This window comes from Zingiber officinale, chromosome 4A, assembly GCF_018446385.1.
Source record: "Zingiber officinale cultivar Zhangliang chromosome 4A, Zo_v1.1, whole genome shotgun sequence".
NCBI lineage: Eukaryota > Viridiplantae > Streptophyta > Magnoliopsida > Zingiberales > Zingiberaceae > Zingiber > Zingiber officinale.
The window spans coordinates 18,511,608-18,525,687 of NC_055992.1; the positions used below are offsets into that span (position 1 = coordinate 18,511,608).

At 37.3% G+C, this 14,080-nt stretch overlaps 1 protein-coding gene across 1 annotated transcript; it reads left to right on the forward strand.

Annotated features, from left to right (window-relative positions):
- The first annotated feature begins 2,572 nt into the window (after positions 1-2,572).
- Positions 2,573-7,260, forward strand: LOC121972282 (universal stress protein PHOS32-like). Its single transcript, XM_042523967.1, has 5 exons — positions 2,573-2,617; positions 3,296-5,344; positions 5,423-5,530; positions 5,643-5,729; positions 6,960-7,260. Exons 1-2 carry the CDS (start codon positions 2,573-2,575, stop codon positions 4,037-4,039), a joined length of 789 nt encoding a protein of 262 aa, XP_042379901.1. The 3' UTR covers positions 4,040-5,344; positions 5,423-5,530; positions 5,643-5,729; positions 6,960-7,260.
- The last annotated feature ends 6,820 nt before the right edge of the window (positions 7,261-14,080 follow it).

The following is a 14,080-nucleotide window of genomic DNA, read 5'->3' on the forward strand; positions in this document are numbered from 1 at the left end:
ACTTCTTCTCCACCATGAAGCCACGACCATCAGCAAGCAAGAGAGAGGGAGAAGCACCCAAGGAAGAAGAAGCATTGAACACCATTCAATTCCCACCAAATGAAACCCTCTACTCACTTAGTGTGGCCGGCCACCACATGTGTAACCCCCACATTAATGTGGCCGGCCACATTAAGAGGATTAATGGTGTGTAACCTCCATGAGGTGGCACACCATTATATAAGGGGATGATGTGGCATGCCATGTAGGATGAGTCATCCTCATGATGTGGCAATTCATCAAGTCAAAACTTGATGTGTCAACCTCTATTTGGTTAAGTCAAACTTGACCAATGCTCTTCCTTGTTGAGTTAAATCCAAGCTTTGATTCAAGTCAATTTTAATTTAATGAATCTCAATTCATTAATATAAATTGACTCATGAATCAAATTTAAATTAGACTCATTCAGCAATTGAATCTAATTGAGTCTAACTCAATAAGTCTAATTTGAATCCAATCTTTGATTCATCATATGAATCTAATCCTATTGGTTCATCATATGAACCTAATCTCCATGCACATGTTCTTTGTGTGTGACCCAATAGGTTCTTGTAACGTTGGCAATGTTATAAACTCCTTTAAAAACATAAGCAATGAGCGGCATCTAGCAATACATCATTGCTACCCAAGTTACAAGAAATGTTGAGATCCAACATCACCTTGTGACTACTAATTGTGACTCCTCACAATATGTGACAAGTGTCCTTCTATCCTAGACATCTAGATTGATCAATGTGAGGCATAGACCGTGTCATCCTTCGACCAATCTAAATCTTGAACTCCGAGTAGACTCACTCAATCAAATGAGCTCAATATCGCATATGGACTCATTTGGGTATTTCCATACACTTCGTGGTCTCACTCTATCAAGAATATCGATGTCTCTCCCGTCATATAGGAGGGATAGATCCCTTCTACATCACTCACATCCCTCTGCATAATTTGTTATATACCCAGTAATCGCCTTTATAGTCCACCCAGTTACGGGTGACGTTTGACGAAACTAAAGTACATAACTCCTTATGTAGGGATCCATGGTGACTTCAGGTCTAAGGACTAATAGTCATACTAATAGCCACATGAGAAAGTATATGACACTCATATAACGATCCATGATACTTTCTCATGGCGGGTCATTCAGTATACATTCTCTAATGCATACCCATGTGTCAGCTTGATATCTCTATATCCATAACTTGTGAGATCAAGTCATCGAGCTGACCTACATGCTAGTCTTATTGTATTAACATTGTCCCTGAATGTTAATACCCGACTAGGAATGATTTAGAGTAGTGTTCCCTTTATCATCTCACTATCGATTCAACTAATCGATTGATATAGGTATGAACGTTCTACTCAAGGACGTTACTATACTTATTTTATCTGACACTAATACAAATAAGCATAATAACCAAAAACCAATGCCTTTATTAATATACAAAAATATGATATACATGAGTCCATACAATCATCAAATGATTGGCTCTAGGGCTCTAACTAACAATTTTAATATCTAATTTTCTCGCTGACAGCTCTAAATCTAATTAGTTCAAGTCAGATAGGACTTTGGAACCCAATAAAGGTTCTAGCTTACTAGATTAACTTAAAATTTCTTAGGGACATATCTTTTTGAAATGTTTATAATTTGTCCCTTATGATATTTAAAATACCAATTTAAATTATTATATTTTCTAAAATATGTTTTATTTGAACATGCATGATTTTTTAATTTTTCAATTTTTTAATTTCTTCTTTTAATTTTTCATTTTCAAATTTAATTTTATCAAAATCCTCTATCAAACAAGATTTTGCTAAGGTTCTTTTTCTATGTTTTCATTTTTTAATTTAGTTTTTTTTACTTTTTAATTTATACATGGATGTTTTCATAGCCTTAATATCGAAATAAAGTTGATCAGGAGGTCAAAGACATACCTCACTTACCATATCAGAGTTGAAGCCTGACTCTCCCCTTGTTTCGCTGCATTCATCTAAGTTCGCTCCCCTTTCATCGATGCTGGGTTTTGATGTACTTTGCCCTTCATAGCTTGCTATCAGTGCTAACCCGACATGTTCTTGTATCTCAGATTCAGATGATGAACTATCGCTCCAAGTATCTTTTAGAGTCTTGTGCTTCTTGGGTATCTTGACTTTGTCCTTCTTTAATTCTGGGCAATCTTCTTTTAGGTGTCCTTTCTTTTGACACTGGTAGCAATGAACCCTTCTTCTATTTCTCGGATTCTACTTATTTTGCATTTCTTTAAATTTATTAGATCGAAAGAATTTTCTAAAGTTTCTTACCATATACGCTTCTTGATCTTCTTCTGAGTCTGACTCAGGTTCATCCTTCTTGGTTGTGTTCAGCGCCATAATCTGGCTTAAGTCTTTTGTTATCCCTATACATCTGGTTTCATGTAATTCAAGGGTAGAAAATAATTCTTCTAAGGTACTTACCTCCAAGTCCTTTGAAATATAGTAGGCGTCGATGATTGACGTCCATTTTGGAGTTCTGGGAAACGCGTTGAGTGCGTAGCATATGGTGTCCGGGTTGGTTATCGTTTCATTGAGGTTCTCGAGACCGGTAATTAATTCCTTTACCTTTGCGTGTAGATCGGCTACCTTCTCACCTTTTTCCAAACGGATGTTCATCAGTTTGTTCCGAAGGATGTCTCTTCTTGCTAGTTTGTCTTTGGACGTCCCTTCGTGAAGCTCTAGGAAATTTTCCCAGAGTTCTTTAGCCGACGAGTAGCTTCCGACGCAGTTGACTTCTTGAGGCGGCAACACGCTTAGCAGGTGATATTTCGCTCGGTTGTTCGCTACGGAATCATTCTGCTCCTTCTTCGTCCAGAGACTCTCTTCTTTTTCTTCTCCATGTTGATTAGTAGGAGGTACACAATCATATTTAATCACTACAACAAATTTGTTAAAAGACAACACTATAAAGACAACGGTTTTTTAGGGAACTGTTGTTAATTTGACAAAAGACAACGGTTTTTGACAAAACCGTTGTCTTTTAGCTCTAAAGAAAAACAAAAGACAACGGTTTTTGTAAAAACCGTTGTCGTTGAGCGAATTGTTTTCTAATCAACAATGCATTTTACAACGATTTTCTAAAATCGTTGTTTTTAAGCTCATTTTTTAGAGGATACGACTACAATTTTGTAAACCGTTGTAAACCTAATTCTTTTGTTCCATTGCCCTGGTTTAATGTCTTCCCCTCTCCGAAATATATTTTGGCAAGTGTTTTCCCTCCCCTTAGTCTTCGGGAACCCTAGGCAACTGTGTCTTTCTCCTCTCCTCATCCCGCGATCTCTTCACGTTCCCTCTCCTCTCCTCATCCCGCGACCCACCCATCCTCTCCCAAATTCTTCCTCTCTTCCGATGCCTCATCGAATCCCTCCGCTGGCTCCACCGCCGGATAGCAATCGCTGTACACCTCAGCGATGAGAGCGCCTACGCCGTCAAGTGGGTCGTGCAGAACTACCTCCGCCCCGGCGACATCGTCATCCTCCTCCATGTACGGTCTACTTATGTCCTCTACGGTGCTGATTGGGGCGCCGTCGACCTCTCTGTTCCGGAAGAGACTGGCTCTGAGGAATCGCAGCGGAAGTTGGAGGACGACTTCGATGACTTCACCACCACCAAGGCACAGGACCTCGCGCAGCCGCTCGTGGAGGCTCAGATTCCGTTCAAGATCCACATCGTGAAGGACCACGACATGAAGGAGCGTCTTTGCCTCGAGGTGGAGCGCCTCAACCTTAGTGCCGTGATCATGGGCAGTAGAGGCTTCGGGGCCTCAAGGAAGACCAGCAAGGGGAGGCTCGGTAGCGTCAGTGACTACTGCGTCCACCACTGCGTTTGCCCCATCGTGGTGGTGCGCTATCTTGACGAGGGGGGCGTAACCGACGGCGGCAGTCCGATAGCTCCAGGGGAGTCGACGGAGAAGGACGATGAGCTGCATCCTGTCCCAGAAGAAGATGAATACCATGATGCCGCCGTTTAACTCAAAGGTCAAAGTCTTGCCCTCGAAACTACAACTTACTTTTTTACTTTCCTATCAATATGGCCAACATTGTTTGTTACTAGAAGAAATGATGATGAAATTTGATGATTCGATCGATGATTTAGATGAACACGATTTTGATATTATGTTCGGGAAATTAGACAAAACTATGCATGGTATATGCTTATACGAATCCGATGCATGCGAGACAACTAGACGCGAGAAAAACATCGTAGACTTTCTATTTCCAATGTGTGGTGCTTGGTAGTTGTTCCCTTTTCTTATTTACTGCTATATAAGCAACATATCACAACTGCATAACTATGACAGTCCTTTCAAGTGAAAGAGTGTATCTTTCACATTACTGTGTCAGCTGAGTGAAGTTCATATTTTCTACTCAATGCTGGAAAATGAACTACAAATACAGGGAGGGTTCTGCTCTTCTTATCAAATGTTGTACTGAATTGCCTCCTGACTAGGTTTTATGATCTTAGTAAGAGGTTTAGGTTAACTTGAATAACCCGAATGCCTTGAATTACTTGAGACTAGTTATATTGTGGCATTCATTTGAAGTAAGAATTTCTTTTGTGGTTTTCCAAAGCTTAAATCCGATTATTCAGTTTACAGAAGGGGGGCTCCCTTTTCTCACTGTGTGTTTGCTTCTTTAGCGCTTAAATGGACTTCAAAATCAAAATTGTTGTTGTAGTAATTGAGCATGATTAGTATATTAACTCAACAACTGTCTGATGTTATCATAATAGTTGGACTACATTATAAAAAGCTGAAAACATATAACAATGTCCACAAAATCAGATTTGTGAATCCACTCATTATCCCATATGTGCCATGTGTGACTCGACTGGACAAAAACAGCAAAATCGAGCACTTGAATGAAAGAGCTAGTGTTTTGGCAGATAAGCTGAGTCAAGCATCAAGAAATCAACTTGTTTTGGTGCCACATAATGTTGGGTAAGTAAGACTTATAATATCAGTTTTAATTTATTGTTTCAAGAAATATGCATGCAATAATTATGTGATTTGTGCATAGTTATCATTGGATTCTCACTGTCATTGATCCATATAAGGAGACAGTTTATTTGTTGGATTCGCTTAGTCATCGCATTCGTGACGAGGATTGGAAATACGTAGTAGATATGTGAGTACATTTTTTAATTTTATTAAGCATTTTTTAATCAGTAAAACTCTCATATGTCCATTCTTATTGATGTATAAAGGAGCATAAGATTGTTTAATTCAAACAAGGCAAAAAAAGGGAAAAAACATGTTACATGGGAAGTAGTAAAGGTATGCATGTCTACTTATGATTAAATTATAAACAATTAAGCATGTATATTAGACATTTACAATTTGTTTTTAACATAGGGTCCTCACCAACCAGATGCGAAACAGTGTGATTTTTATGTGATGAGATATATGAGAGATATTATCGAAGAATTAGAAACTATCGAGAGAGATTCACTTCGATCAATAGTAATATTTGACATTCAATTCTCAATCTTCTCAAATATTTGTGTGTTTATCATTTTGCACTTATCATCTTTTGATTGTTTTTTACTAATCTAATCTATGTCTTTGTTCACAGTTCATCAAACCCCAGTACTCTAGAGAAGAAATTGATGAAGTGCGTTCCGAGTGGACAGAATGCATACAAGACTATATTTATGACTAGGTATTTAAAATCATACAATGACTTGATCTATTCGGAAAGTATTTGCATATAATGTAAATTACATAATCTGATTCTAACAGATATGCCCCTGGAAACATCATGATTATTAAAACTTTAGTGTGTAGGACATCCAGGTAGAACATCTCTATTTTATTATTAATCTTATACTGGAATGCATGAAATGTTTTTCAACATCTTAAGATTTTGAGATGTTCAAACATATATATCATTTGCTGGTAAACACATTTCTGTAGGACTAACACACTTGTCATATTATGATGAACTGATTAACTTGGAGCATCATGAATTGTTTCCTTTCTTAATGGATAGTTTTCTGCAGACTAGGATTTACACGTAAAGGAGGTGAGCTAGATAAATATTTTGAGCAGTTACCTGATTTATGAACATGATAATACATGGGGAAAATGCAGGAGCAAGACCAATTTAATTAATAGTATTGAGATTCTTGTTTTCTTTGGGAATGAAAATGGTTTCTCAATCAAACAAAATTGAAAATATTTGGAATTTGCAATTTGTTGGACATGATGAATGGTCGGAATGGGTTAAAGTTGGATGGAAATAACTTACACTTTGTTGAGAATCACAATGACCAAGTTCATTCACATAGTTATTTGGACTTACTTATGGCAAACCAAACCAAACCAATTTAGCAATCACTATATGCAAGATACACCAACTATCTAGACTTACCTAGAGTTGCTCTGATCTGACTGCTTTTTGCTTCCCAATGTATTCTGCCCTCCTTTATTTGCTGTTACTAGCTACAGGGATTGTTGGTTTATTCCGTGTAAGGCTTCACCTTGACTTAAGCAGGGTGGTGTTATCATATTAGATTATGTATAGCTCATGCGTACTTGGTATATGTTGGATTCAACTTCATCTGCTTGTTAAAACGTTTTTGCCAATCCTGGTTTCAGTCCTTGTCCACTGCACACTTTTGCTCTATTTCATGCACAGGACGATTTAATTCAATTACCTTATTTCTTTAACTTATCTGCTGTACTATTTGTCCAACTTTGTACAATTAGCCATGAACTAACAAAAGAAATGAATTTGAAGGGTTGGAACAACCATATGAACCAGTTTCATAAACTTTTTTCGTGCTCACTTGCTTGACTACTCATGAAATTGTGAAACGGCAACGTTTCTCGTGCTTATTTGGCCATTCTTTTTTTCTATGGTTTTAACTATATTTTATTTTCATAATAGGGAGAAATTGCTGTGTTTGCAAGCTGGGTATGCAGAAAAAGAACCAGTACGTGAAGATTGTTGCACATCTGATCCTGACTTGATTTATTCAGAAAAAGGACAAATTAATTTGCATGGTTGTGGTCTTATAAACTTAATTTTGTGGTTTCATCTTTTGTGGTTGTCATAATTGGATACTACTTGTGGTCATGTTTGGATAGCTTATAGTAATTGTATAGAATTGTTTATAAACTTAAGTGAATGTACACATATACCGGTTTTTGGTTGAGACAAGATGTATATATAAATTAAAGACAACTGATCGAATGTATATATGTTGAAAACTATTTTTGTGAATGTATAAATGTTGTACCAGTTTGTGTGCAATGGTCATGGGTTTAACCGTTGTGAAAAGTACATATATATAGACATGCAACTGAATGTATAAAGACAACGATTTTTTAACCGTTGTGAAAAGTATTCTAAGACAATGGTTTTAAACTAAATTTTGAAGAAAGACAACAGTGTATATGTTGTCAAAAGTATATCTGCGATCAAATTTTTGCAAAACTGGCAATTACAACGGTTTTATACTGTTACAGAACTGTTGTCTTTGGTATTAAAAGACAACACTTTAAATCCGTTGCATGACTGTTATCTAATGTGGTCAAAGACAACGGTTTTAAACCGTTGTCTTTTACCGCACATTTAACAACAATGTCAATTACAACGGGTTTAAAGGGCCTATGACAACGGTTTTTAACCGATGTCTTTTAATATTTTTGTTGTAGTGAATAATTAGACGAATTTCGAAATCAGTTTTCAGAAATACCTCCATACGATGCTTCCAATGTGTGAAGTCCCCTTCGAATTTTGGTGAAACGATGCTTGGTCCGGCCATCTCTTTGATCGATCGGCGGTTAGTCCTCCTGAAGCGTCCTTGCTCTGATACCACTTGTTGGTCTCTTTGGAGGCCGGCAAGAGGCGAGGGGTGTGTAACGACTCGGCCCTATGGCCTCTTGGGCGGCCCTTGTGGCGGCCCAACTGGCGGCCCTTATGTCGTCGGCCCATTTGGCGACCTCTCTTGTCGTCGACCGACGACCCTTTGGCCGTGCCGTTACTCACTAGGACTTTCCACCCCTGGCAGTGGATTTTTGCTTCCCCCAGGATTCGAACTCTAAACCTCCAGGCTTAAGTATTAGAGTTACTATTCGGGGTGCCCCGAAGGGTCCGGGCGCCCTGGGGAAATAAAATTTTATCCCCCAATGTTTAGATCGAGTCAAAACTCGATTTGGTCAAAAGTCGAGTCCGGGAGCCCGGAAGCATCTCAGGCGCCCCGGACTGGTCTGGGCGCCCGGAATAGTTCCGAGCGCCCGGACCAGGAAAGTCAACAGAATTGACTTTTCTCGATCCGGGACCTCTGCTTAGGTTCAGCTCGTCTCGGTCTGGGTCTTTCGCTCCGGCTCCACTAGCTTGGGTGATCTCGGCCATCTGGAATAGGGCTCACCTGAACCCAAGTTCCGGTCTTCTCCTCGAGCAGCATTCCTCCCTAGTTTTTTGTCCCTCGAACGTCGCGTACGTTCTTCTCGTCCACCGGTGTACTCTTCCGCGGTCACCTCGTCCCTCGGACGCACCGAGCCCGTTGGCTCTCTCCTATGTCTTCCTTCTCGTTAGCCGCGTCTTCCGCTCGACTTCTTGTGCTCCTAAGCTCCTGCACACTTAGACACAAGGGTTAAACCAAACATAACCTAACTTAACTTGTTTGATCACATCAAAACATCTTGGGGTTCTAACATGTTCAACTATAACTTAATTTTTTTTAATTTATCATACATTAATTAAGTCAAATATATTTATTCTATTTGGATATTATTAGATGTTTATCTTAAATTGTATTACATTTTTCAGGAGTCCATATTGATACATTCACCATCACCACTATTATTGGATATCCAAAATATAATCCAAGTATTTTTTTTTTACATATAAAATTAGTTATATATTATAATTTTTGAGTTATATATTACATTTGCAGCGATTCATTCTGATATCTCTTGTATTTGACTTTTGCAGAATTATATTTGGATATATGTATAGGTGATGTATCATGGTAAGTATTTTGGATATTTTGTATTTGTATTTCATTTATCATTTACTTTTGGATACTTATGATTGTGAGTACTTGATACTTGGATAGTTCTACTTGTATTTTGGAGATTCGGGTAATTATGATTATGTTTTGTATTATATTTTGGATAGTTTTATGTTGTGAGCTTATTGTATGTTATGAGTATATTGTATGGATTGTGATTTATGTATGAATTGTGTTTGTGCTGCATCGTTTGTGATGGTTTTTATTTATATGAAAATTATATATAGGATATGTGGAAAATAAAAGCAGATTTTTAACTTTTTTTACTAATTTTTACCCATGGAATTGTGTTTTCGTCGGTGATCACCGACAGAATACACTATTTCATCGGTAAAATATCAACCAGTATAGTAGTAGTTGCGATATATTACCGACGGAATAAAATATTTCGTCGGCAATTCCTGATGGAACTAGTCATTCCGTCGGTGATTCTAGATGGAATATTTAATTCCGTCGGGAATTACCGATGAAATATCTTATTCCATCGGCAATTCCCAATGGAATGACTGGTTCCGTCGAAGATTTACCGAAGGAATAGCTTATTCTGTTGGAAATTTACCGATTGAATAAAATTCAGTCGACAGCTTTCGTTACCTGTCGTTTACTCTCTACCGATGGGAAAAGTGTTCGGTCGTTAAATTTTACCGACGGAATACATTGTTCCGTCGGTAATTACTGACTAAATTTCATTTTCGTCGGTAAATTGCATTGCCGACCAAATTACTCCCGATATCAGAAATTCCGTCGGTATTTCGTCAATAAACCCAAATACCGACGGAAAATTCAGTCATTATTCACTACTATTTTTGTAGTGCGACATCATCTCGGTCTTGGCCTTAGTCACTGACATCCTCCCTATCTCTGCCTCAAATCTCGACATCGCCCTTAGCTCAGCCTCAGTCACTAACATGATCCATGCCTTAGTCACAGTCACCGACATCATGCTTAGCTCAGCCTCAGCCGTCGATATCTTCCTAGTCTCGACCATAGATCCCGACATCCTCCTTATTTCAACCAATTAACTTCATTTATCCCCAAGGCCACTCAACATTAACTTCATTGCCTCATCATCAAATCAAGCTCACACCCTACATTGGCATGCTGAAAACACGTGAGGGGCATGTGGATAAGGAGACTCGGTAACCACCTCATTGGTGAGGCCATTTTTCTCAAGAAATGTAAACAACTATTATGAATATTCCAGAACACGTGGCACCAGATGAATGGAGAGGTGGTCAAGTGGTTATCAGATCTAGTCTCCTAGATGTCCTCCTTCAAACATGTGGCACTTGGTGAATGGATAAACAACTTACGACTGTCGAATCTGATCCTTTCACTGGCTCATACGAGGATGATGAATGAGAATGCAACGTCTAACATAGAGATGTTCTTCTGACAGATATATAAATCTTAGAGAAGATAAGTGCACGAGGAGCCTCTTCGGCTCCACTAAGCTCCCTCTTTCTTCTTTTTCTTCCTTCTCTGGTTTCATATCTCAAGCAAACCTTAACTTAAGTTTCGGAGTGTCCTGCCAAGATCCCTCCCCATTACCATTCTAACTCTCTATTGAAATGTTTTTCAGGTCCTCTCATCCTCTTCACTGACAATCTCCAAAGAGCTCACACGTCAGCTCGTTCGGTGACTATCACCATCTATGATATTTGGTCGGAACAACAAGAATTAGCATGTTTTCTTCAAGTCATGAACACTATTAATAAGAATATTTATAAATTTAAACCTATTTCCTTAACTTCTATCTTATTAAAACTTTTGCAAATTTAATATATACAATAGTATTGGCAATAATATCATAACAAAGTCATATATCCAATTTTCTTGAACCCATAAGATATGGACAAACAAAATTATTGTCCTTTTGTACATAAAAGACAAACAAAGAGAGAAGGTTAGCAACAATTTGTAATAGAAGTGAGGATCCACAAATATTATCTTGAAGGCATCTCCGAATAACACATTGATTAATCACTAGCTAATTCATTTAGCATCATAGATATTTCCTTGTAGCTTCACATGTGATTACTCTAGAGTTAAGGTACTATGAGAATCAACCTCTATAATGATCACTACCAAGAGCATGACCTCCTTAGATACTTTCTCTTTTTTATTCTTTTGTCATTGATGTAGAACTTGGTTTCCAAGTGGCTCTTTCTTTCTTTCTCTTCTGTATTCTAGTCTTATGCGATCAAAGAGAGTCCATAAGTTCATATAACTTCATGTTCTTCACATATATATTTATTTCTATAATCTCCATAATGTAATCAATTTTAGAATTTAGGATCATAGGATCTTCTCCATCATTGACTATATGTTAGGAATACAATCAAAGTCTCATATTAAAAATATATGAAAAAGATCATACATTTAAAAAAATGAAAGATATCTCTATTAGTATGAAACATTTTGGGTAAAGTCCAAAAATAAATCCATCGTCCAAATAGGATATCATGTGGGGTGACCTTAAACGAAGTTAAGGAAAGGTCCAGAGTAGATTAAGAGAGATCAAAAACTTACGGGAAGGCTTGGAACATGTCAAGAGAGATTAAATACTTGCGGAGAGACCCGGAACAAGTCAAGAGTGACTGAATATTTGAGGGGACCGGAGCATGTCAAGAGTTTGAGGGGAGGATTGTTGAGAATACATTCAAAGTTAAAGATTGAAAATACATAGAAAATATTATGAATTTAAAAATGGAGTATTTTGGGTAGAGTCCAAAAATAAATTTATGAAAATTTAAGCACAAAGTGAATAATATTATATCGTTGTTAAGATATGTGAATTGTTTTGATCCTAACACTATATTCAAGTTACTCATCATTTCTCTGGCCAACATCCTTCTGCACGATAGCCCAATATAAATTCAAACTCTTTTCAAAGTTTTAAATTTGCCTCCGAAGAAGAACCGTATTCATCTATTCATCTTCATGCCTCTTTTATATGAATTTTTGAAGAATATTTTATACTTGTTTGAGATTAAGGCATCAACAACCTTCTTGACTAGCTAGGACCACATCTCGGCCTTGAAAGATAAGGAAAAGAACCTTCTTGTCCTTCTTCCTTATCTCCGCAACCCACTATCAATAATCTCTCAAATATTTTGGCGTCATTCATTTAGATGTTTTATTTTTAAAGATGTTGAATTTAAAATATGCTTGTAGACATCATTCAAGCTTTAATTGTTATCACTAGTACTTTGTTGAAACTAATGTGATGTGAGTGAAAGAAGTGCTCGCGAATAAATGTAATCTTAAAAAAAAAAAAGAATGCTACTTTTTTCTCTCCACGCACACTTAACATCATGGTTATATTAAACTTTTTTTTTATAGTGTTTCATCTTTGAATCTCAATAGCACAAATTAATCTCCTAGCTAGAGAATTGCATTAATGCCTTTGATTCTTCGAAATTAGAGCTTGAGAATTACACAGTTGTTCTTCTTAATTGGATCACGGACTTCATTAGTCCGTACTATACAAATTAAATCTAGTTTTACTTTTCAATAGATCTTCTACCTCAATAAGTCGAAACACAAAACAAGAGGCAACCTATGGGGGCGAAGTGCAGTAGATTTTTTTATTTATTTATCTTTTCATGTAGGAATCAAGGCATGTTGAGGTAGAAGTTAGAAGATGAAAAAAAATTCTCTTTCATCCCTAGTCTACCTCACTTTTCATATGACGAGAATAAAATATAAAATAAATTACAATAATTAGCAGTCGTAGGGCATCAAAGATCGATATTTAATTAATTGATGGTTGAGTTTTTGTCTTTTTGTCTTTTTATTTTCAATCGGGTACTACCATATTGAATTTGAGGCCCTTGCTCCATATCATTGTACCTCCCCCACGTAGTACTTAATCGAGAAGACAACAAGCCAAACTCACTACATAACATAACTCGAGCTCGATCAGATCGTACTCCATCATCACCTTTTAATGTAATTCGTTTCACCTTTGAGCTAGCTAGCTAGCTATAGGCAGCTAGCTAGCATAGCATCATCAGCCAGCAAGCAGTCTTTGTCACTTTTCAATAGATATCTTCCCAAAGATTCTCTTCTCTCTTAGATATTTCCACGTTAAACATCATGTTATAGGGGGAGGACCACTCTACTTAATTCATTCTTCTCCTCGTGATGCAATGAATCATATTTACAGTGTGCATTAATAATTATATATATTATCGCATAATGTTTGCATAAGTGGTGCAATCTCGTCCGTGAAGCACATGATATATATATATATATATATATATATACAACGATCTAGCCTCCCTATAGCTAGCTAAACCTGCGACTGTCCAACTTCAGCCTCAAAAACCATACATAAACACTACTGCAAGTGCCCATCCAACAGCGACAAGCTGTAAAATTTTGTTCACAGATATCCCATTCGATCGCCATCGAAATTAAATCAATGCAGGTGTTGCAGATTTGATTGATGTATCATTAATTGATGCAAGTCAAGTATACATATATAATAATACTAATGTTTCTTTTCTATGCATTCCATGTGCTCGTGATGATCATAGCAAACTCCCTTGGCTCTCTCTGAGTACGTACTAATTATATATGTATATATATATATATATTAATTAGGAGGAAGCAATATATTATATATATAGGAAGCCAGTTGGGGGCACCTGTCGATCAGATATTATATTGGCAACTGCAGCTAGAGCATCAGATTGTGGCCACTTTTCGAAGTATCAATTAAAGCTCTCTCAGAACATGACACGCACACACGAGACTTAATCCCTATTGTTTAAGCAAATCTTCCATGGGAATTCGCAGCTAAGGATGAGCCACGTCTCAAAACTCCCCACTGTAGTACTGCATTCAGTCTTCAGCTAATATTCAATGTGTCACAATCTCCTCTCCCTACCTTCGAAGTTGCATTGTTTATGTGTATTTTATATGCGTGTGAAGCGTACCAAGAGGAACCTACAGAGGGAAAAACAAATAAAAGATTAATCAG